Consider the following 24,042-nt stretch of genomic DNA (forward strand, 5'->3'; position numbering starts at 1 on the left):
CCTCAATGAAGGAGTTAAAATCACGTAGAACCAAATAGAAGTAGGAGCAAGGGACATCCATAACCTGTACTGCTGAAAAGGGAAAGGACCTCTGAGATAAAACCATTGGCATGCACACAGGCAGTAGGAAATGCATAGATGGCTGTAGCCACCCTCTGAAAAGATATGTTTATCCCCTTCCTGGCGGAACCTTCACCAGGTAGCCCAACTCACCCCAGTCAAATGTCTTTTTAGTCGAGATGAGCATTGCTGTCACCCTGTGTCAATGCACATTGTCCGCCAGGTTTACCAACTTGCTGATATTGTCCAAGGCCTGTCTGCCCTCATTAAATCACTTTCCTCACCTATGAGCGAGAGGGGAGGGGGCTCAATTCTGCCTGCTAGTATTTTAGCATATAAATTAGCATTGATTACGTAGGTCAAGGAAATTATGACTTCACACATGGAGGGAGTAACTGCCCCTTGCTTGCTAATATGTTTGAACGGGTTTACAAAAGGGGATAACAGTGAAAACCTTGTAGTTACTTGTAAAATGGGGGAATAAAGTCTTCCACCTACCCCTTCAGTGTCTTATGGCCTTAATCAATGCTTCCTTCAATATTGGTGCCTCTAAACTCACTTAATCTGTAGGGAGATGTAAGTGGTTAGAAATGCAGGGTGGATAACTTGGTAAAGATTTTTCACAAGTAGCCATTTTATTAACTCAAAAGGGTGTGACAAATGTCTTGCTATCCCTAAGCTAAAGAGGATTTCCCTGCCTATCAAAATAAAACTAAAGGAAAACACTCTAATAAAAGGAATCTGTCCCTCACACTTTACATACGTTCAACTCATAAAGGTAGACTATGGCAACTCAGGTTTAACAGAAATAACAGTTATGTTGAACATAAACCTGATAACAATGTATCCTTGTGTCCTGGTTTGGATCCCCTTCCCCGGGTTCAAAGCAGGATTTCCAATCAAAGTTCCAAATAAGAAAGTTCCTTATTTTGGTATAGCCAAGTTCTACTCGTGAAGTTCTTCTTACTCCAAAAGTCTTTCACTTTGCACTTGACAAAGCTTCCACAACATGAAAAGAAAAGTCTTTATCTTAGAACTGATAGTCAATGTCTCAATCACTTCTTCTTGGAAAACAGACAATTTCACAGCTCTTCCTCAATTTCGCCTTTGAATCACAACACTGTTTTTATGAGGATTTTATTTTTACCACAGTTCATCAAACACAATACTGGCCGTGCCAGTTTCTTTCTTTCACAACCTTTAACCACAAACCACAATGTAGTACTTCAATGTCTTCTTCTTGGTCCACTTACTGTCAGGACTACCGTTAACAGTCCCTTTCCTGCTATACTCCCCTGCCAGTATCAAAACTCCTTACACTGCTACAAGTACTCTGTGGCAAGGCTTACTTAACACTTTTCAAAAAGTCCTTGACTTTCAACAACATTAAAATTCACAACTTCTTCTGTGAAGACACAGTACGCATTGGCGCTGTTTCTTGCACTGATTTATTTGCCATAGGCAATGCAGGTTATGTTCCTCTCCTCCTTGATACTTCTGACAAGGAAGGTTTCTCTCCTGACACTTATTATTTTTTACTTTCACATCAAACAACTGCTGACAGTTGGCCTCATTACGAGTGTGGCGGCCCGGAAACGAGGGTGCCAGTAAGCTTACCGGCACCCTTGTTTCCGTATATCGCCACACTACAGGTCAGCCTGCCGGGGCTGCCACACCCGTCAGGTCTGACCCTGCCGGGCGCAACGGCCCCATCAGGCAGAGTTGTCATGGAAGCACCGGCACCATTGGCAATGGTGCCAGTGCTTTCTAGTCCTCATTCCCATGGAGTCCCGTGGCACTCCACGCGAATGGGGGCTTGCCGAATCCCCCGCTTGACTTCCCGCTCCGCCGGGACTTGTAATGTCCCGGAGGCACCACAAAGTCAGGCGGTGGATTCAGTGTTTCGACGTCGACGGCAACCTGCCGACCTCGTCGCTTTATCCCATTTGCCGTTCTTTGGCTTAGGCAATGCTTGTTGGTAGATAGCTTAACTATTGCCTCTTGCCTCTTCCTCACTCTGAGAATATTGGTTACAATCTCTCTGCAATCTTATTGTCTTGGTACTTTGCCAATGCGGGCTATATGTTTTCTGAGGTATTGGATGCTCTTTACTTTGGCATTGGTGGCTATAGTTTTCCTTCAGTATTGCCCCCTCTTTACTTTAGCAATGTGGGTTTTCATCTTGCTGCAATATTGACCCCTCTTTGTCCTGGCAATAATGATTGTAATCTTTCTTTTCTGTCTTTCCTTTAAAGTGAGTATATTGCGATGTAACATCCTTTCATTAGTTCAGTATTCAAAACAGTCATTCGACTACAGAGCGTTCCAGGGTTACCCAAGACTAGCCAACTCACTGGTCTCTCTACGCGCATCCGCTCAAACCGCTGCCTCTGCTTCTTCTGGGTACTCCTGAATGTCGGACAGCATCGGTCGGATTCCATCGGCCCGCGCCGCTCTGGAAAGAAGCCTGACTTGCTCCTCCTGCACTCCAGTGTTCGCCAGCCACCGGCACCAGGCATGCAATAAGGAGACCGTCTCTCTTCCATGGGACAGGCTGTAAAAATACTGCTTCCTGCTGCGTGACTTCTGCAGTTAAAGTTTTCCACTCCGAAGACCCTGTCGGGACCGAACACTGCTTCAAAGAAAGCAGCTGCTTTGGCGTCTTCGATTTTCAGCTTGTGCTGCTGCAACTGGCAACTTCGACTACTGCTCCACCTTCTTGTTCTAATGGACTGCACCTGTGGGGGCCTTAAATATTTAAGTCCTGCTCAGGTGTAGCTCATTATAACCATTATACTGCATATTGTAATTTGGTGCCTCTGATCACCTCTTAATCGTCCCAGGATTTGAAGTCCCCAATGTTATGATTTCTTTTTGTATCAAAGGCCTCCATTTTGTAATAGGCCATCAAAACTGTAGGTTCTCTATGGAAGTTAGGCAGTTCTCCCAATGAGCCTGACCTGATTCCCCTCTCATGTGATCCTCCCGCAGAATACCACCCCCACCCCCACCCCCAGGCTCAGGATCAGGAAGCGTCTGCCTTTTCCTGACCACATGAGAAGGGTCCCAGGCCAGGGTTCTTGGGATAATCACCTCTGATTCATCACAGACAATCTAGGAGGTTAAAACTTCTTCAAAATGCCTCCACCACCTTTAAACACATATTTTAATTTGTTTACAGAGAAGCATAGAATTTCCTAAATATTTCCATTTTGGCCTTCTCCCTAGATAATGTTGCCCCACCTTTCCCTCATTTGTGCTATGCTGTTGGCTTTTACTCTAGCCCTCAACCTAAATGTCAAGTCTTTTCCTTCTGCTCCCTCAAGGTGCATCAGGTCGAAAAAACAGCCTAGGGTTTTGTTTTGTCTTTCCAACTTAATTGCTAGTCCCTTTCCAACAAATAGATGGTATCAGAGCTAACATCTGATTTGATCCAGTGCCCAAGGGGAACTGCAGAAAGAACTTCAACACTTATGTGGTAGAGACAAAAGGAGACAAAAGAGAGCTCTAAATGGCTGGCCCTGATGTTAATAGTCTGGAAACCGAATTACTAAATTTGCATCTGATGGAGATAAGGGAGTTAAATACTTGTTTTTGATTCAACCGATATGCACTGACGAATATTACACAAATGTTGCCTGCATCCATGGTTAAATTTTGTTTTTACTTTCATATTGAACATCTGTAAAGTAGGAGTGGTGTTTACAGCAGTGGAGGAAAGCACGCAGACAGCAGCATGGAACGCGAAACACTGGTGCAGCTAAACCGAACGTTCACCATCCTAGTAAGCCCCGGCGATGTGCCGAAAACCCTGTCAAGGTAAAGGGTGGCACAGGGGACCCAAAAGGGATGCAGGGTGGCCCAACAAGAGCATGTATGCAGCTGTCCCTAGACTCCTTTGGAATAATAACGCTCGAGTGGCACGGCAGGGGCAGAAACCCTACAAACCTTCCCTTCCTCATTGCAGTGGTATCACAAAGCCTGATGACCACCAGGGAAGGGTCGAGGACCCCAAGCACCATAAAGAGAACTTGAGATGGAGAGTCCCTCACGATAGTGACTGAGACGAGCCCATTGACAGCCAAAAGAGGGTCAGGGAACCTAAACAAAGTACAAGTCCTCTTCCTTGTGGTCGTGATTGACAGGGAAGTGAACCAAGTGGGCTATTTCAAAGAAGAGGGGAAACGAGGGACTAGGACCCAAAGCAAGAAAGTGATGAGCGCCATCTTCCTTGTCACAGTGCTTGGCAAATTAGTGAGACAAGAGAGCCAAAGCAAAAAAGAGAAGCCAGGGTCGTGGACCCTCCTAACACTTAGAATCGGGTATTGTAAGCGTGATGCCCAAGGAAAAGACCAGGTGAAGGGAGTCATTCACCCTGGTTGTAAGTAACTGATAACAAGATATGAGGAGAAGGGAATCATTCTCCTGATAACCTGGACAGGAAGTAAGGTCCAAAAGCCTGGGGAAGGGATTCATCTCCCCCCAAAACTGTGAGACCAGATACCAGGAGAAGGGAGACATTTTCCTGGCCCATCCAGAAGAATACAAGTATTGTCTGGAACTGTACCATCAGGGTAACTGAGTCATTCCCCCTGACAACTTGTGGAGACGTGAGATTGTTCGAAGATTTGTGAATTGTTTGGATAAAGCCGGAGCCCTAACCTAGGAGAAGGGAGTCATTCTCCTGGGACAAGAACAGTACCGTCTTATTCTTTAGTTTCTAGCATAAGGGATAGAAGTAAGGTTTTTCTTGACACAGGACAGTGGACCATTGTTGTACCCCTTTTATTTCAAGACTGTTTTGTTTTGTCTTACAGACACTAATTGAATTGATACATCAAGCCTTAAAAAAAGCTTTTTGTTTTCTAGTGGGCGAGTCATCTAGAGTTCCCCCTTCTTATTTTGGGATGATTTACCTTTGCGTTTCAAGTTTTGCTCCCATTGAAGGATAAGCAGGACTTAGAGCTGAAGGTGGAGCTCAAATGTGTTAGGACAAGTAGGTCAAAGCAGGTTAAAGTGGCTGCTGGAATTGCAAAGTTGTCTGATACCAGATTCAAATTTCACCCCAGCAATGTGGAAATTCACAGTAGGCCATGACCCTCGGATCCAAAACAATACTTTTTTTAACCAAACTTTGGGTAGCATTGTAAATGAAAGAGGGGTACCCTGTTACCGTATTTTATTTTATAGTGCGAGGCAATTTTTCTCCCATTACTCCACATACATCCTGGTTTATAGCACTACCCAGAGTCTGGCCCAAATGAAGTGCTGTAATATGATTACTTAGATGAATAGTGTTGCAGAATGTTCCTGATGTAAAGCAGCCAACATCACATTTTGGATCGGAGCATCCAGTCGGTTCAACTACCGCAAGAGTCCTGATATCCTAATTTCTTATTTGTGTGTGTGTATGTATGAATTTTTGAGCAACATCATAAGAAACTATTGTTGCATGCATGCACGGTTTGCCTCTTTAAATACTAGTCCTACTCATGGCACCTCTCCTCTCTTTCTGTGACTTGAGTGTTTCTGTGACAGAGGGTATAAACTGGAGTTGGCGACACCTGTAGGTCTGTTGGGAGGCAGAGGTGATGGCATAGTTGTACATGTTCCTCGGCATCCATTTAAAAAAATAAATAATAATAATGTTATACCTCTTGGACCTTCAGGACACTCAGTTGGCCTCAAGGAAATGGGGCTAAAGAGTTCATGAGCAACTATACTAACTAACCTGTATTAATGTAACCTTACGTCTGACTACAAGCAGACCATGGCTACAGTCCCAATTTAAATAAGACTAGAAATAATGAATTGACAACTACATCCATATGCGTCAGTGATACTAAAAAAGATAGTTAAAGAGAATGTTTGAAAAAACTAAGAATTAACCTATTAGGAAAAGCAACTTGCTCGAAAGTGCTGAGAAAACAAATTCACACTTGTTTCCTGAGTGTTCCATCAGTACAGTAGACATGCAAATGTGGTTATAATTGTTTTAATTCTTAGGGGCAGAGCTGTGGAGCCAAACTTTCTAAAATGCTCTCCCTCCAGATCTCTGATCTTCTGGCTCGAACTCTCTGCGTGTCAAGTGCTTCTATAAGCAGCAAGCTCACTCCTCTGGAACAGCCGCCCTCTTCCTCTCCATCTTGAGCCAAATCTCCTCGAATTCCGCAAGCTCCTCAAGACTTTCCTTTTCTCCTCCCACCCCCCCTCCCGTGCTAATACCACAGTCGTTGCGATTGGTGGCCTGGGCCCTTGTGTCCTTCTGGGTCCTGGCCTTCCGTCCAATTGCCTTCAGCCTCCGCCTTCCCCCTTGCACTTGCCTTTGGGCAGCCACTGGCCTCTGCTGTCCCACAGGCCTGCACTTATTTCCCTCTGTGGAACCTCTAGCATTTACCCCCTTCCCTTGTCCCTTCTCTCTCGCTGCACTTGCACGTTCCGAATGTTCACAAGGCCTAGTAGGACTGCCTCTGTCTTTGTTAATTTTTGTTATTTTTTTTGCCTTTAGTTCCCTTGTTCCCTCCCCTTTGCCCAGTGGGCGCTTTGAAACACAATTTCTTGACGTATAAGCGCCTTACAATTGCACAATAAATAAACCATAAGTAGGCTGTATTTTTTTTTTTTGTTTTTTTTTTTAATTAGCAGGCCATTGATCTCACAAGGTACGTATTTATGATGGATGAAACAGATAAAAGGTGCAATGCATTTTATGCAGTGGCCGAAGTGATGAGAGAAAATAACATCGGAGGTTACTCATTTAGATCTGTTTTTATAATGTATGCCTTGCTGATTCATGGAACTTAGCCTAATTTATCAAAAAGACAAATAAGAGCATATCTAACGTTCCCGTTTTTCTTTTGTAGATCCTGACTATAAACGAGGATGGGTCACTTGGTATGAAAATCCCCAAGTGTCATATTTGTGAGCACTGCAATGCTGCCTTTAGAACAAACTACCATTTGCAGAGGCATGTCTTCATTCATACAGGTAGTATTTGTCAGCTACTCCATGCGTTGATCTTTTAGGACTTGCTCAATGATGTGTGATTTATTTACTTTCCTAAGTTTAACATTTCTACATTGGTAGGCAACTTTGCATCTAAGCTTGGAACCTCGCTGCCCCAAACTGTCAAAGAACTGTGGAAAAGCGGAAAGCTCCATTAGTGACTTGCTTAATTAGTTTCACTATTTGTGCTACCTTTTCTAAATTGTTCTCTGGATTTGAACTTAAACTTTAAAAAGAAAATTAAATATGATGTTGACCATCTGTGTCAGCAAGCAGTCATGTTTTGAGGAAGGGTATTGTTCATAGGAAAGATTCAGTTCGTACTTGAATTAACATGCACAAACTGTTGAAAGAGGGCTATGAGTTTTACAGTGCAAATATTATGCAGTTACATCTGAAAACTGACTTGAAAGTTAGCCCTTACTCATGTGTTTTCAGAAGATGCAATGGCGGAATGTATGAACTTTGACACTCGTATGTTCTTGGGACAGTTCGTATGAAAAATGCAAGTTTGTTTTGGACATGCACAATATATAGATACATTTCAAATGTTAAAACCTTAAAATTTGTTAGCCAAGTCGATATACATTTTTTTTCATTTCACAAATTCCTGATGAAGTCTAGGCGCATGCCAAAAAATTGCAAAAATCGAAGTGGTCGTTTTTGAGATATTCGAGACGAAATTTTGTTTCTATAAAGCCGTTCATTTTGCATGCACAGGCAGCTGCTTCGATATATTACTGACAAAGGTTTTTCATGCAGTTTTTTTTTTAAACTCCATAGAGACTTCGTCTTAACATTAACTGTGACTTGCGGTAGAGCAAAGGCATAATGTGTAGATAAGGCGGCTGTAGCCGCCCTTTAGTTAAGATGAAACCTATCATCCATAGGAAAAGCAACAATTCTATGGTTAATAACATTTGAGCTGGTTGACGGATTAACACAGCATTTGACATTCCATTGTTTGGGCCCGGGCCCACCAGTACTGCAAAGTTTTGTGCAAATCCATGTTGGTTCAGAAATCTTCCCTTAGGGGAAATATCACATTTTTGCTCACATGCACAGCCCAAACCGCTGGACGGATTTGCGGCAAATAAGAAATAAGTCGGGCATAAAGCACTCCAAGGATATCCTTTCTTGTTTTGGTGCAAATCCAGCTAGTATTTTGTCGTAATTTGATGCAGAGCGGGGTGCCTCTGTAAAAAGTTAGGCATATCTCCCATGATGCATTGCTGCTGCCAAGCTTTTTCAGTTTGGAAAGTCTGCAATTACGCGATTTGAGAATCAAGTTCTGAATCGACATTGGAAAGTGTCCTAAAATGATACAAAGGATGTCAATTAGGGAGTTTTGAGGCAAGAGAGCCTGTTGACAGGGTAAGAAAGGGTGATTGGTGAAGGTTTGGGGCTTGGGCATAGCGTTGTTTTGTTTTTTCAAGTGTTTTGCCGAGATTAAGAAGCAGCGCGTACAGCAAAATAGAGTAAATATTCAAAAACTATGATACATTGAGATGTGGCAATTACTGTGGGCGCTAGTTAGGGGAAGATGAGTATTTCAAGTTAATTTAGGATGTTTCTTTTTGTTGAAAATATATATTAAACAAAAATGCTTTCTAAATTAACCTAAAATGTGTCCGGATGTTGTATTAAGGTGATTTAACATTCTGCGTTTGTGTATTGAGATCGCAAACTGTTTTGTCCATCTTTGTTTTGTGAATATAAAGTGTGTCATTGAGATGAGTTGATCACCGAGCCGTAATTACATTGTGTTTTGTTGTGATTGGATGAGGTTTCATGTGATCTGAAGGAGCGCTTCTTGATTCAGTGTTTACTTCCGCGCGCTTCTCGAAGTAAGGCTTTGTACAGAGGTTATAAAAGCGGATTTTAGGATTGTTTAATGTTCGATTTGTTTGAAGGGAGGATGTTAAGGATATGAAGAAGGTAGATTAGTGTTTTTAATTTTGGGCAGCAAGCATGGAGATCAAGCCGCACTATTTCACATGATTTCTCGATTAGTAAGATGTGACTAACAAAGAGTATACAGTGTAAAAAAGTGAATGATCAAATATAGCAAATGAGATCGAGATCTGTTTTATAAAAGTTTCTTTTCTGAAAATAAAATATGTATAGGAGTATCGGTTTGAAACCTGTCATTCTCAATTTAGATTGTGTATTAGAAGTTGATAATGTCTTGTTAACTTTGTTGATATTTATACAAAAAGATTTCAGTATGATTAGGAAGTGGTGGATAAGCTAAAGCTAGGGTTATCTTTTATTAGGTGCGAGGAAGGGGGCGCTAGCCAATCCGGATGCTCAGGAACGTGTGCAGTATTCTCCGGTATAAGCATGCGTTATGAGCAGGCTCAGTGGTGCTGGTCACCCCCCAATTTTTGCACATCCTTCTCCCCAATCCCCCTCACCTCTAGGCACCAGTGTAGTTTCTTACTTGGGTACTAAGGGTGATTAATTTAAAACATAAAATTCCCTTGCGTTGTGGCTATGTGCCGTACCTTCCTTTTTCCTGCTTATGATGTCAGGGTCATCAACAGAGAAAATAGGTTTCAGGAATTAGGGTGTGGTGCTGCAAGGTAAGTGTCTTTTTTTCCTTTTAATTGAACACCATATATATATATATAAGTGCTAATGGCAATATAATCCACAGCGGCAGACCGAGACTGTCGGTAACAGTACTGCTTCCTACGTTAAGGGAACCTTGTTTCATTTACGCCTTTAACTTGGACGGCAGTCGATTTCCGGTCTGGTTAGCCTTTTGCCATAGTGCTTAATGTTAAAACTACCTCTCCCCAGTGTAGGTCTTTTAAAAAACTTTTATGGTGGTTCTGAAAAGATATGTTGTGGAGCTAACGAGGGGATGGGAGTGGGAGGGAATAGATGAAGGAAAGATGGTGATGACACACAAATTCTCCTCCCCCTAACAGGTGACTATGTGCAAGACCTCAACAATCTCCAAAAGATATATGCACGCATCCAGGACTGGATGGCAGCCAACGGCCTATGTCTAAACGGGGAAAAAAACGAAATCCTACTTGTAGGCCCCAAGGAATCGTTACGAAAACTGGACAACAAATATAACTCCATCATTGAGAACACCGTTATCACAGCCTCTTCGGCAGTGAAAACCCCTGGTGTATACCTTGACACCACCATATCAATGGACAGACAAGTCAGCGCGATATTATCCTCGGCTGCACTGACTTCAAAAATCATAAATACAGTGAAACCTCACTTGTCACCAAGTAACTGCCTTAATATCGCAAGAGCCACCATCGGCGCCAAGCTCGACTATTGCAACATCCTGCTCCTAGGAACCTCCACCATCAACAGATTGAAAACGGCGCAAAACAATTCCATTAGAGCTGCCCTCAGCATCCCTAAGAGAGCACATATCCCATGCGCGTAAAGACGCTCACTGGCTCCTCATCAAAGAACGCATAACATTCAAAGCCCTCGCTATCACTCATATATGTCTTGCCCAGTCCGCACCAGCATACCTCTTGGAAAGAATACAGCCCAGCCCACAGAACAAAACGTGTCCAATACACCCACCTTCTTGCAGTCCCAGCTTTTCCACAGAGCTAAAGCAGGTGACACTAGCTTTGAAGTACTAGCCCCAAAGGCTTGGAACAAGCTCCCTCTGAGTCTAAGAAACAAAGAATCCTTTACTGTATTCAGAAAAGCACTAAAAACGAAACTATTCAATTAGACTCTCACCTGCATATTTACTGCTTTGTCTCCAACACTGTTCCTCTGTAACCTCGGAACACCCTTTATTGTTGTACACTGCGGTCAATCTCTGTTAATGACTATCCTGTAACATGCCATAACCTGCTTGTAAGTAAATATTCTGTAACAGCGCCACGATGCCTTTGGGCCGCTGGGCGCTTTATAAATCCAAATAAATAAATTAAATAAATAAATGGTTGGGAAGTAGGCTTTTTAATGGCAAGTTTTATATACATATATATATATATATTTTTAATGAACAGTCAGGTAAAAACAAACTTGAAAAGGGAGTAAAAAAAAAACTCAACAAAAAAAACTGGCAATTTCGCCCCCATGCTCCACCCAGTCATCCTCAAATTACCTAAAAACTGGTTGCATTCGGTGCTGTCGGCAGATATCACTTCCTGCAGGTGAAAATGCCCCCTTCTGGAGACCTGTGTTGGCGTGCAGGGTCCAATCCAGGGCCGGCAGAGAAGACACTCCAATCATTGGCACCAGATGAAGTTGACGGGAGAGGTCCTGAGGATGCTGCAGTTGGTGGTGGTGGTTCTGCTTCTTCTGCAGCCTGTGGCCTTGTAGGTCCGGCTGTGCATTGCAGGGCATTGCAACCAAGGCAAATTGCCTGTTGCCAGAACCTGCTCCTGAAACGCTTGCTTGCCGCCAATCTTAACGAATCAGGTGGTTGACGAAAACCGTGGTGCCCAAGCTCTGCGCAGGAACTGTTGAGAATCCCCTCCTGTGCACCTTGCCACAAAATGTGCACTCTCCCGTTTAAACATCTGTTAGTGGAGGGTCTTTAGGGACCTTGAAGTACTGCAAGCACAGTGAAGGTGTGAAACTCTTGTAGCGGTACTTCTTGGGTGGAGCTGACTGCTCTACCCATTCAACGTCCTCTTCCTGTACATCGTGCAGGTTTTCAGGGACAGTGATGGGGTTGATCTCTTCATCTCTGGAGGGTGCCGCGGGATGTTGTCTCCATCTACAGAAAAACATCAAATATCAAAAACGAGGAAAAAAATGTAAAATAAAGCAAAAGCGACAAAAGATACTTAAAGGGAATAAAACAGTGAAAACTAATATAAAACAACCAATCAACAAAAGGAGAACACACAGGGAAAAGGTTTGGGTGAGGTGGCTGTGTAGTTATGGTTAAGTTGCTAATCCCATAGGAAGAGCACCTTTTGGGTGGCTTATAACTTCGCTCCCCCTGGACGAATCCACACCAAACTTTGCAAAGAAAGTATATGCCCACTCTGAATTGTTTTGCAAAGTTTGTTGAGGTTTGGTCCGGGGGGGCAAAGTTATAGGGGAGGTCCAAACATTATTTTTTTTCCCATAGACATAATGGGAAAAAACTTTGCTCACGCCTACAGGCCAAACCGCTGGATGGATTTTCACCAAATTTGCGGCAGGAGTGGCGGCTTGGTGCTTTTGTTAATTTGGTGTAAATCCGTCCAGTATTTTTTTTTTAAATGACAAAAATGTAAGTAAAAAATATTAGTGATATCTATGTCCGGTGCAGACTTTTGCATGGTCCGCGGACATCGGGAGGCGGCTGCTGATCGGCTGGTGGGAAACGTAAAATGTGTCGGTTTTCTTGAAGCGCCCGCCATCTTAATTCGCTGAGTTTTTGGGGGTCCGCAGACAGCGCAGTGAATTTTCTTTTTTTTTTTAAGCAGCATTTCACTTGTCAAACTCAACAAACAATCTCTGGGGAGGTGGGGGGGATGAGGATGGGATGGGATATGGCCATAAGATGCCAAAAAATGGGTTGTTTCACCCCCGAAAGTCCGCGAACACTCCAGATGTCCTGGGACAGTCCTGTGGTGTTCGCGGACACTTCAGATGTCCTAGGACATCTGTACCTATTTCTGCATTACAGGGTTGGGGAAAAGCAGTTTTTGGATGGCTTATAACTTTTGCGCCACTCAATGAAACTGCATGTCATTTTGCAATTTTATTCAATAATAATATGGACTAATCCTGAATGGTTTTGCAAAGTTTTGTGGGATTCTGTCAAGAGGGGGCAAAATTAGTGGGGGGGTCCCAAAATATTGTAAAGGCATATAAATGTGGTGTCATTTGACGAATCTGCACAACATTTGGCAAAACGATTTTGGATCTAGATATGAATGGTTTTCTAAAGTTTGGGATTTTCTCAAGAGGGGGCGAAATTAGAGGGGGGTCTCAACATTTTTAGATGGCTTATAACTTTGTTGCTATTGGACGAATGTGGACAAAAGTTTTGAGAGAGATTATACACACTACCTTCAATGTTTGTGTAAAGACTGAATCGATTTTGTCAAGGGGGGCTAAGTTATATGACTATTGTATGTACATATATTTTGACACTTTTTAAAAAATAAAACATGGTTGTGTTTCGAGCAAACTCGTGAGGAGCATTGGCAAGGACATTAAAGCATGGTTTTGCAAATGTGCCAGTGTTTTAATTTTTGACAAGTGTAATAATGTAGGTACAAAAATTAGTCATATACCTTTGGTGACTGAGGTATAGCCTGTGGCCGTGGGCAATAATCTGTGTGGCAATATTTGTGATGTCATCTTTGATGTCCTGGGTGTTAGTCTTAGTGCACGGTGGTGGCGCGAGTTATGGTTGCTTAGCTTACCATAACTGGCGAATTTCGGGGTTTTTTCGATTTTACTTGTAACCATAACTTCCTTTTAACAACATTATTTTTACGCAAGTTCATAGGTTTTTGTTAGTGCGACTTAACCATAACCTCCCTTTAACTAAGTTTTTCCAGTGAATATATATATATATATATATATATATATATATATATATATATATATATATAATATATAATATATGATTTGCGATCTGTGTGTCTATGAACCAATCGGCTCTAGAATTTCATAGCGTGCACATGTCCTTACGTCAATCCTTGTACAGATTGCTTTGTACCGTGATTCGCGATTCGAAAAAGAATTAGTGTTTTGATTGTTTTTATATTATAGATTTTGTTTTTAGATTATACATTTTTGAATATGTCAAGTGACAATTTGGTTATTATTAGGTTAGGAGTGGCAAATGCTTATTTCTTTTTTGTTTTTTTTCTCACCATTCTTTATTTAAATTTACAATAGAAGTAAAAAAAACAATACAATATAACAGTCAATAAATAAAACAGGAATCATGCAAACTAGTTTCAGCACAGGTTTTGTACAATATTTACAGGTAGCACAGTGCTCAGAATATTGAGAATGGTCATTTCTAAGAATGGTATATGTATGTTTTTTTTATTATATGAATGTTCTCACTAATCTGGAATTGCAAATCGAACGTTGAATTTTAGACCTGGCCACATTGCAGTGCAGTTTGAATCGTGGAGTTAAGCAAAGTAGTGTGTTTGTTCCCCTGTTTTCATTGAACGTTTCCCAAAAGAGAGTGCGATTATCTGTTTTTTGCAGTCTTTACATTCCCCCATCACATAAAATAGTTATTGGGAGAGTAAGATGCATTTTTTCAGTTTTCATTGGGCGTACACATGGTTTGCCAAATACAAGAGTGGTGGAGCATTTGGATTAGAGAATTATGTAACGTTATAAATTCTCAAGTCCTTTTCGGTGGGGGAAAGAAACAAGGTAAACTTTAAAAACCTTGAGTGTCTTCATATCTCTCATTTTTTGTTCATTTTCAAGCTCAATACTCTGAGGGGTCAGAAATGTGAGGTGGACAACTTTGGGAAGGTTTTTCATAAGATGCCATTTTATTAAATTAAATGGGTTTGATAAACACCTCACTATCCCTACCCTAAAGAGGAGTTCCCTGCCTATCAAAATAAACTAAAGGAAACACTCTAACAAAAGGAATCTGGCTCTCACACTATTACATACAACAAACATATGAAGGGAATATATGGCAATTCAAATATAATAAAAATCACAGTTATATCCAATACAAAATTAATAACTAATTCTCCTTGTATCCTGGGCACTGTTCCCTCCCCCAGATTCAAAGCAGGTATTTGTTACAACAGTTCAAATTAAGAAAGTTTTGGCTTTCAACATAGTTCTGGTGATAAGGTTCTTCTTGCTCAAAGTCTCATAATGGGCTTTTCCAACAGCTCAAAAGAAATAACACATCTTTGTTTCTCCACTTGTTCAACACAACTTCTTCTTAAGAACCAAAACATTTTCACAGTTCCTTGATAGCAACAGAAATGGTTCATCAGGATGATTCTACAATGATTCACAAAATCACATGGTGTCCTTGCCACTTCTTCTTCAGTCTTTAACCCCAATGCCGTACTTCAACAACTTCTTTCTGGTACACTCACCTGCCAGGATGACCACTCCAAAGTTCCTTGACCTGGTATGCTCTCCTGCCAGGACTAAAAGTTTACTGCAAGTACTTCTGTGGTAAAGTTCACTTCAAACAACTTAGTTTTATGACTTTCAACAACTTCAGTAATGAACACTTCTTCTAGAAAGACATCAAACACATTAGTGCTGTTTATGCCACATGAAATGCAAATTATGATCCTCTCCTCCTGAAGGCTCTGTTTCAGGAAGGCAGCTCTTCTGCCACAACAAAGTCTTTAAGTTTTCAACACTAGCAATATCAACAACTTAAGTATTGGCTTCTTCTTTTGGGAATACATGAAACACATTGATGCTGTTTCTTCCGCTCTTGTAAGTGCATTGCAGATAATGCTCCTCTCCTCCTGAATACTGGCTATCAGGAGGGCAGCTCTTCTGCCACACTTGCTTTCCCACTCTTACATCAACCAAATATTGGTAATGTCTTTTTACCACACTTGCTCCTTTTTGACTTGGACAATGCTTGTTTGGGTCTTTGTCAACTATTGCTCATTCCTTTTTATGGCAATAGGGGTTAAAATATTTCTGCCTCTTATTTTCCCCCTTTGGTTTTAGCAATATTGGTTGTTGTTAATGTCTTTAAAATTGCCTTCTCTTGTCTTCGGCAATGGTCGTTTTTGTTGCCTTTGTAATTAGTATTATAACCTTCTTATTAGGACCAAAGGTTCTTACTCTGCTACGTTAGTTGTTTTACATCAGATTAGTATGCAAACATATTCTTAGTCTGCCGCTTTAACTTCTGCACATTAGTGCGGTATTCAAAGCTCTTAATAAAGTCTAGCAGGCGATCACAGAGCGTTCTGGGGTCACATAAGATTAGTGAACTCGCCGGGTGCTGCATACGCATCTGCTTGCTCCGCTACAAGGTAAGGTACTTCTTTCTGGTTCCCACAGCCCGCACCGGTCCGAAAGGAGCTTTCCTCTCTCCACGAGCACTCCGGTGCTTGCCTGCCTTCGGAGCACACGTTGCTTGGGGGAAAGCCTTTTAAATGAACTCTTCCCGTCGTGCAACCTCTGCATAAAAGGTCTTCAGCGGGAAGGCTTTCTGGCACAACGCTTCCCACCACGCAACTACTGCATACAAGTTCTTGAAGGGTAGAGACCCTCATGAAGCCGGCATCCCATTTGCAATTAGCGGTGGCTCCAGCGTCTCCGCTTCCCTTCAACTTCTGCTGCCACTGCAACGTTCTGTCCATTATTCCACTTTCTGCTTCTTCTCCTGGCCTGCACCTGAGGGTGGGCGCGGGGGGGGGGGTCTTTATACTCATCAGTACCTCTCAGGTGTGGGTCATTAGAATCACTGAAATGCACCTTTTTCTTGCTGAACACTGCTTTTACATGTATTAACTTCACTTCCCTTATGGACCACGTTTTCAGGAGGACATTTAAAAGGAGTCAGTGATTGTTTTGGAGTCAAAGGAGAGTTGGCTCTATCAGTACCTAAAATGGTAATAATCTGATATCCACCTTTAACTTCCTCTTTTTGAATACAGGAGGTCTTGCCATTGTAAATGTGGGCAACTTTATGAGGGGGGTTTTATGTCTGATGAATGATTTTATTTAATAACATTTTTTATTTATTGGTTCTTTGTAATGCGCCCTATACAGCAAAAATTGTGTTTCACAGTGCGTCAAGACAAAGGAGGATATGGAAGAGGAGAAATGGTACACAATAAAAACAAAACTTTCTTAAAAGGTCTTGAAACATTCGGAATGTGCAAGTGCTAAACATGTGATCAGGGGAGGAGAACGGAAGGGGAGGTGAAGGAGGGACAGGAGGGAGGTAGACAAACCAAACATTCTGATAAGGTCGTGAGACAATTTGGAATGTGACGGTGCTAAACATGAACAAAGGGGAGAAGTGGAGTAGAAGGGATGGAGGAGGGGATATGAGAGAGGAATAAAAACGACAAAAACACATAAAGTGTAGGGACAAGTAGGCAGATTGCATTGGGAACCCTGGATGCAATTATGTCAAACAGGCAAGATTGAATGCAGACTGGGAAAGCCTAGCCTCATGGAATGAGCGGCTACATCAGCCATGCAGGCACAAATCAGAATCAGCAGGTAATTGCCCCCTGCATGTGGGTGAGTTACCAGTAAGGTCATTGAAAATGTTGCAGGTGATGTTCTGCTTGATTTGTCATATGATGTCATCACTGATGGAATCTGACATGTCCTAAGTGGTTGAGGAGTATGGTTAAGTGGAAGGGCTGTACATATTGAAAGTATTGTCGGGTGTGGACACACCTTGGCCTACATTCAGTGCTTGGTTGGAGCCAACGGACATGTAGATGTCGGGGTGAGTGTGCATGAAAATGTAGCCTATCTTTGAAAGTCACTTGGTGACCAGCATAGTGCAATGTCAATGCATATTTTTGGCATACTGGGAAATGTAATTGTGCGTACAGCTTACCCAGATATTTCCCCATATAACTGGAACAGTATTTCTGATGCTTGTTAATCTGCTTAGAATCACATGCTGTGCATATGGTCCGACATCCAGTGGTAACCGCGGAGTATTGCATTTTGTCTTTCGGGGACCGAAGCGGGACGTCACATAGGCGTGTCTGTAACACTATCCCTATCGTGATGTGTAGTGTATCCAAAATCCCTCACGCCGAGAGTTCCCTCAGATAGTTTTTTTTCCGCCCAGATAACTGGTCGCCCTGTAGCGGAGCTCTTACATAAGAGACATTAGTTTATCTTTAACCGACTTGTCGGTTTCCCCGTTAAGTCAATTCGACAACTTTGACGAAGAAGGTGGGGGAATTGTCTACAGCGGTGGATTTCGGCACCTAAGATCCGGCGGCTGCAATTTCCACGTGGTCGGGCCCTCTGGCCGACCTTTACAGTAGGGAGAGTGGGATCGGGGTGGACATATTTTCGGTATGTCTTTCCTCTTTCCCCCTCAGGTCTGGTCATCTTCACCTTTTGCTATGGAAAGGACTCCTTTTAGGTTCTGCCCTAAGTGTAGGGTCAGATGTCCTTGGAAAGACTAGCACAGTACGTGCAACGCCCGTCTCCCCTTAGATCACGACGAGAATCGGTGTGTGGTGTGTAAACTCCTTCGGCCTAAGACCCGTAAGGAGCGCCGAGTAAAGCGGTGGGCAGCGTACGGTATGTCGCGAGAGGAGCCCCTCTTCCCCCACCGCCACACCTGCCGAAAGTGATGGGGGGACTTCTGATGACCAAGTATGCGCTGCGGATGTGATAGACCTTGAGGCAAACACTTCTAGGTCCGCCACGCCCCTTCCCGACCCTTCAAGACCTGATTCTGGTCTCACTTCAGGGACAACACCCGGCAACAGGGGCGTACAATCGCATCTCACTAAGCACACAACCCTTAAACCTATTTCGACGGGTACGTCGAAAAAGATGAAAGCGCTAACAGGACCGGTGAAAATGTTGGCAGATTCCTCGGATCGTACAGATCCAAAGCCTTCCCTGCATCCGCAGCGCCATCTTGCGACTGGGCATCTTAAATCAAACAAGGGTGCTACTCCTAAATCGGGTGCACACGTCGAAGCGCGGAAATCCGATGCTACAACGGTCCCGAAGGCCGGAGTAGGCCTAAAAATCACGACTAGGCCTCAAGTCGAAAAACCGACCGCTAGGCCCTCTAACGCCGCGGAAGGCAATAAATCGACCGTTAGTCCTTTGGAACCCTTGTCTCACACGGATTCTGTGATTATCGAAGAAAGCATAGAGGAAATTACTTCGGCGGTTGGGCTTATGCACGTTCTGCCGAAAAGCATGGGACAGGCCGCGGATACGCCATGGCATCCCGATTTTCACGATTACTATGAGGAGAGTCAAGAGCCTCTTTCTAACACCCTCGGAGACAATTTTCAACGCCATATGAAGAATTATTCATTTTTCTGAGCATCCTTCCCCAAATAGATCTCGTGGAGAGCCTAATCTTTAATCAACACATCTACAAGATCAGCCTTCTGTCCTCGTCCAGCATAAAGACATTGTCTAGATGGACACTTATAGAGACATTTAAAATGAACAGGAAGAAACTTCCTTTCTACAGAATTATGAGGAGGACCAGGCGGATGCCACGGACAATTGGGAAGAAACCCAGCAGGTGGAAACGGACCCATGGACACTCCCCCATCAAGATCAGGACACTGATGTTTTGTGCCTGGATTCCCCTCAGTCCACCCGGCTCACCAGGCCTTGCCTGTAGACGACCAGATGGCCTTCAATACCATGTTAAAGAAGGCAGCTGAGCATTTTCAGATCTCTACACAAGAGGCTTGCCTGAACAGGACTTTGTAGAGGATATTCTTAAGGAGAAACCTCCCTCTACCCAGGCCATTTCCCTCCTTAATTCTATTAACAGAAGGTTGGCTCCCTCTCTTGTGTCACCAGCGCAACCTCGGGCAGTGAACCCAAGAGTTGAAAAGTTATTTCAACCAGCTCCTTCGGACCCACTATCCATTAAAGGGCATGCTACCCCAGATTCTCTGGTAGTGACTACCACCCGGAAATGGGCAGGAGTACCTCTTGCCACAGGGGAAACACCTCCGGATAGAGAATCCAAGAGGCTGTATGCATTGGGCAAGCGAGTCACCTCGGCTGCTGCATATACCACGCGTATAGCAAATAATACTACGCTGTTGGCAAGTTATGCTGACGCTCAGTGGAACCTACTCCAGGAAGGCCTACAGGATGTCCCAGAACCTGTCAAGTCCAAACTTCTCTCTATAGTGACCGAAGGAAGGCAGGTGAACCAGAATGTGATAAACACTCTGGACATGGCCAACACAGCAGGCAGGTCCCTGGCCCAAGGAACTTTACTCAAACGACACGCTTGGCTGCGCATCTCAGGTTTTAAGCCCGAAACACAGGCTTTGCTCATCAATAAGCTGATTGAAGAAGCTAACCTCTTCGGAAAGGTGGTCGATGAAGCCCTGGAAACGACCAAAAAATAGCATGAAACTCTTAAGTCCCTGCAGCAGATCACTCAGAGACTGTCCCCACAGAGAGGAAGTAACTCTTGGTGGTCCTTTTCGGGGACAGTCCCATGCAAGCCAGAACTATGGCACGGGAAATTTCAATACCGGACAAGCATCGGGAAGCCCCACTTACTACCCTCCAAGGGGTCAGCGACGTGGCAAAGCCAGAGGTAGAGGCCCCAATCCTAGAGGAGCCGCAACCTCCGGTCAGAAATGACCAACAGATCCGGGTCCCCTTCCATGTCACCCCGGTCGGGGTGGCACTTAACATCTTTCCTCACAGCATGGGAGGGGATAACTTCGGGCCATTGGATCATAAAGGCAGTCGCCCACGGGTACTGCGTGGAATTCACCCAACCTCCACAATTCAGACCGCCACGCTCACAGCGCTTTTCACCAGACCATCTGGAAATCCTGAATCAAGAGGTGGAAGCGCTGCTGGGAAAGGATGCCATAGAAGCCGTCCCTATTCTTCAGGTAAACTAGGGTATTTATTCAGTGTACTTCCTTGTACCCAAAAAGGACCTCACCATGCGCCCTGTTCTAGACCTGCGCCCAGCGAACAAGTTCATAAAACCTCAGAAGTTTCGCATGGTAAAGCTACAGGAGGTGATCCCAGTGTTGAAACGGGGGGACTACATTGCAACATTGGACATGAAAGATGCATACTTTCATATTTCAATGTTGCCAGCGCACAGAAAATACCTAAGGTTCATGATAGAGGACAGGCATTACCAATTCAAGGTACTCCCCTTCGGCATCAGCTCAGCGCCAAGGGTCTTTACGAAGGTCCTGGTAGTAGCTGCAGCACACCTGCGCAGGTTATCCGTCCTGGTTTACCATTACCTCGATGACTGGCTCATAACAGGGGACTCGTACGACGCATGTTTTCTAAATACCCAAAAAACGTGGACCTTCTCTTCAGTCTGGGGTTCTCTATCAACGAGAAGAAATCCAGTCTAGTCCCCAGTCAAACAAAACAATTTCTGGGGGCTCTAATCTGGACGAAAGACAGCTTTGTTTCCCCCTCCAACGAGAGGGTTCAGAACATGCTTTTCCAGATCCCTCAATATGTAGCCAGTCAGGAGGTAACGGTGCGCAAAGCTATGCGCTTGCTAGGAATGATGGCATTGTGCATATACTTGGTTCCCCACGCGCGGCTGCGCATGCGTCCCATGCAAGAGTGGCTCAACAGCCAGTGGTGTCAGGCCAGCGGACAATGGGAAGATCTGGTAGTTGTCTCGCCAGCCCTCATTCTCTCTCTGCAATGGTGGGCAAGAGAAAACCTCTTGAAGGGGAAGACCTTCACTACCCCTGCAGTGGAAGCCACGCTCACGACAGACATCTCTCACGGGGTGGGGAGCTCACCTGCTTCAGCAGACAGCACATGGGAGTGTGGTCCCCTCAAGTAGCGTCCATCCACATACATTTACTGGAACTATTAACGGTTTTCAAGGCATTGAAGGCTTTTCAGATGCAACTGCAAGGGAAGACAGTGCTGATTCTAACAGACAGCACTACAGCCATGTATTACCTGAACAAACAGTGGGGCACACACTCTCCAGGGCTATCCAAGCTGTCCCAAAACATTTGGATATGGGCTCTCAAACACGAGATGTTTGTTGTCCCAACATGTTCCAGGGGAACTCGATCTTCTGACAGACGTGCTCAGCAGAGATTTTCCTCTGCCCGAAGAATACGAATGGCGTCTGCACGAAGACATTGTTTCCAACGTCTTCGCAGAATGGGGCTTCCCAGAGATTGACTTGTTTGCGACTCAGGAGAACACCCAATGCCAAGACTACGCCTTCAGGTACCCCCAGAAACGCTCCAAGGGAACGGTCTCTGCATAACGTGGTCAGGGAAATTTGTTTACGCTTTTCCCCTGACTTCGCTTCTCAACAAGATAGTGAACAAGATGCACCAGGAACCAGTTACCACGATTCTGGTGGCCCCATGTGGGCCCGCCAACCCTGGTTCGCTCATCTGATGGAAATGTCCCTCTCCCCACCAGTAAAACTACCCTGCCCGTACAACATGTTGTCTCAGGACAGGGGGAGACCCTACACCCACAAACTCTGAAATTAGCAGCCTGGCTCCTGAAGTTTGGAAGCTAGAAAACCGAACACACGTTATTGCTATGCCAGCAAATGGAAACATTTTGTCATCTGGTGTAATTCCAAGGGTGTCAATCCCATCAATTGCTCACCCACACACATTGTGCTGTACCTTACCCATCTGTTATATACTCGGTTGGTCTTCAATTCCCTAAAGGTTCATCTGGCTGCACCCTCAGCCTACACTACATCACAACAAAAGGTGTTGTGGTGGAATATACCGGTGATCAAGGCCTTTATGGAAGGGGTTAAGAGGATGTATCCTCCCATTTCTCACCCAGCTCCTGGGTGGGACCTAAATGTGGTTTTGACCAGGCTCATGGGAAAGCCCTTTGAGCCAATGGATAAAGCAAGTCTAAAAGACCTGACTTATAAAACGGCCTTCCTAGTGGCTATCACTTCTATTAGAAGGGTTAGCGAACTACAGGCTCTTTCTGTTCTAGACCCCTTTGTTACTGTCCACAAGGATAAGGTAGTTCTGCGCCCTCACCCCAGATTTGCACCTAAATTCATCTCAAAGTTCCATGTGAACCAATCAAGTGAACTACCTACCTTTTTCCAGAATCCCACTAGCACTACACACACTAGATGTGCGCAGGGCAGTCATGTTCTATCTGGAAAGAACTAAATCACTGAGGAAAACAAATCCGTTTTTCGTTTCAGTGGCAGAAGGCAGCAGAGAGGGGGATCCTGTCTCTAAATCAGCTATCTCAAGGTGGATTGTCAAATTCATCACACTATGTTACACTCTTGCTAATAGAGAACTGCCCTTCAAGCCTAGAGCACATTCTACTCGAGGCACTGGGGCATCCATAGCATTCATGGCAAATGTTCCCCTCAAGTCCATTTGCAAAGTGGCAACCTGGAGTTCTGTGCACACCTTCACAAAACACTATTGCCTAGGTACTCATTCTAGGTCTGTCTCTCAGGTGGGACAAGCAGTACTAAGACATCTTTTCTCTACTGTTCCTTCTCACAACCCACCTCCAACTCCGGGTACTTCTTGCTAGTCTATGCACAGCATGTGATTCTAAGCAGATTAACAAGCATCAGAAGACCTGCATTACCTACCGTAATAGCATTTCTGATGATTGTATCTGCTTCGATTCACATGCCCCCTCCCTACTCACGGTGGAAGGAACATAGACATCTTATTACATCTTTCTTCTTCATGTACTCACTCACAATAGGCTTGGGCTGCCTCGTGGTAGAAAAAATACAATCGGAGGGACCTCAGCGCGTGAGGGATTTTGGGTACACTACACGTCACCATAGGGATAGTGTTAGACACACCTATGCCGACGTCCCCTTTCGGTCCCCGAAAGACAAGATGCAATACTCCGCTGTTACCACTGGATGTCAGACCATATGCACAGCATGTGAATCTAAGCAGATACAATCATCAGAAATGCTATTATGGTAAGTAATGCATGTCTTCTAAATCCAAACTCCAAACAAGCTTATTCCAGCCTTATATGCAGAAACACGCTTTTTGAATATTGCATCTCTTTCTTGCAAACGTGATCTGCTGTACCAGTGATCACTCACAATGCCATAAGTGATGTCATATGTGATATTATCAGATTTGTGATGTCATCAGTGTGCTTAGAGGCTGTGCAATGGGAGCATCATAGTTTTTTTTTTCTGAAAGTTTAAAAAAGCTTGGAAAAAAACCCTTTACCTTTTAAACGTAGAATAGTCCATTTGAGCCAAGTCACACATTTCACACCACCACCTAATAGCCATCGCTGGAAGTTCACCTCCAGTTCCGACCCACATCAGCAAAGCATTTTGAATATGCAAATGAG

The 24,042-nt window shown here is 43.9% G+C and overlaps 1 protein-coding gene across 3 annotated transcripts in view; it reads left to right on the forward strand.

Annotated features, from left to right (window-relative positions):
* Positions 1 to 24,042, forward strand: part of ZNF148 (zinc finger protein 148) — a 569,671-nt gene that overhangs the window by 237,248 nt on the left and 308,381 nt on the right. For all 3 annotated transcript variants that reach the window (XM_069616642.1, XM_069616641.1, XM_069616640.1), the window contains exon 4: positions 6,924 to 7,047. In XM_069616642.1, coding sequence (XP_069472743.1) covers positions 6,924 to 7,047 — 124 coding nt within the window. The remainder of the gene's footprint in view (positions 1 to 6,923; positions 7,048 to 24,042) is intronic.

Source organism: Ambystoma mexicanum, chromosome 9 (genome assembly GCF_040938575.1).
Source record: "Ambystoma mexicanum isolate Mex_15411 chromosome 9, UKY_AmexF1_1, whole genome shotgun sequence".
NCBI classification, from domain to species: domain Eukaryota; kingdom Metazoa; phylum Chordata; class Amphibia; order Caudata; family Ambystomatidae; genus Ambystoma; species Ambystoma mexicanum.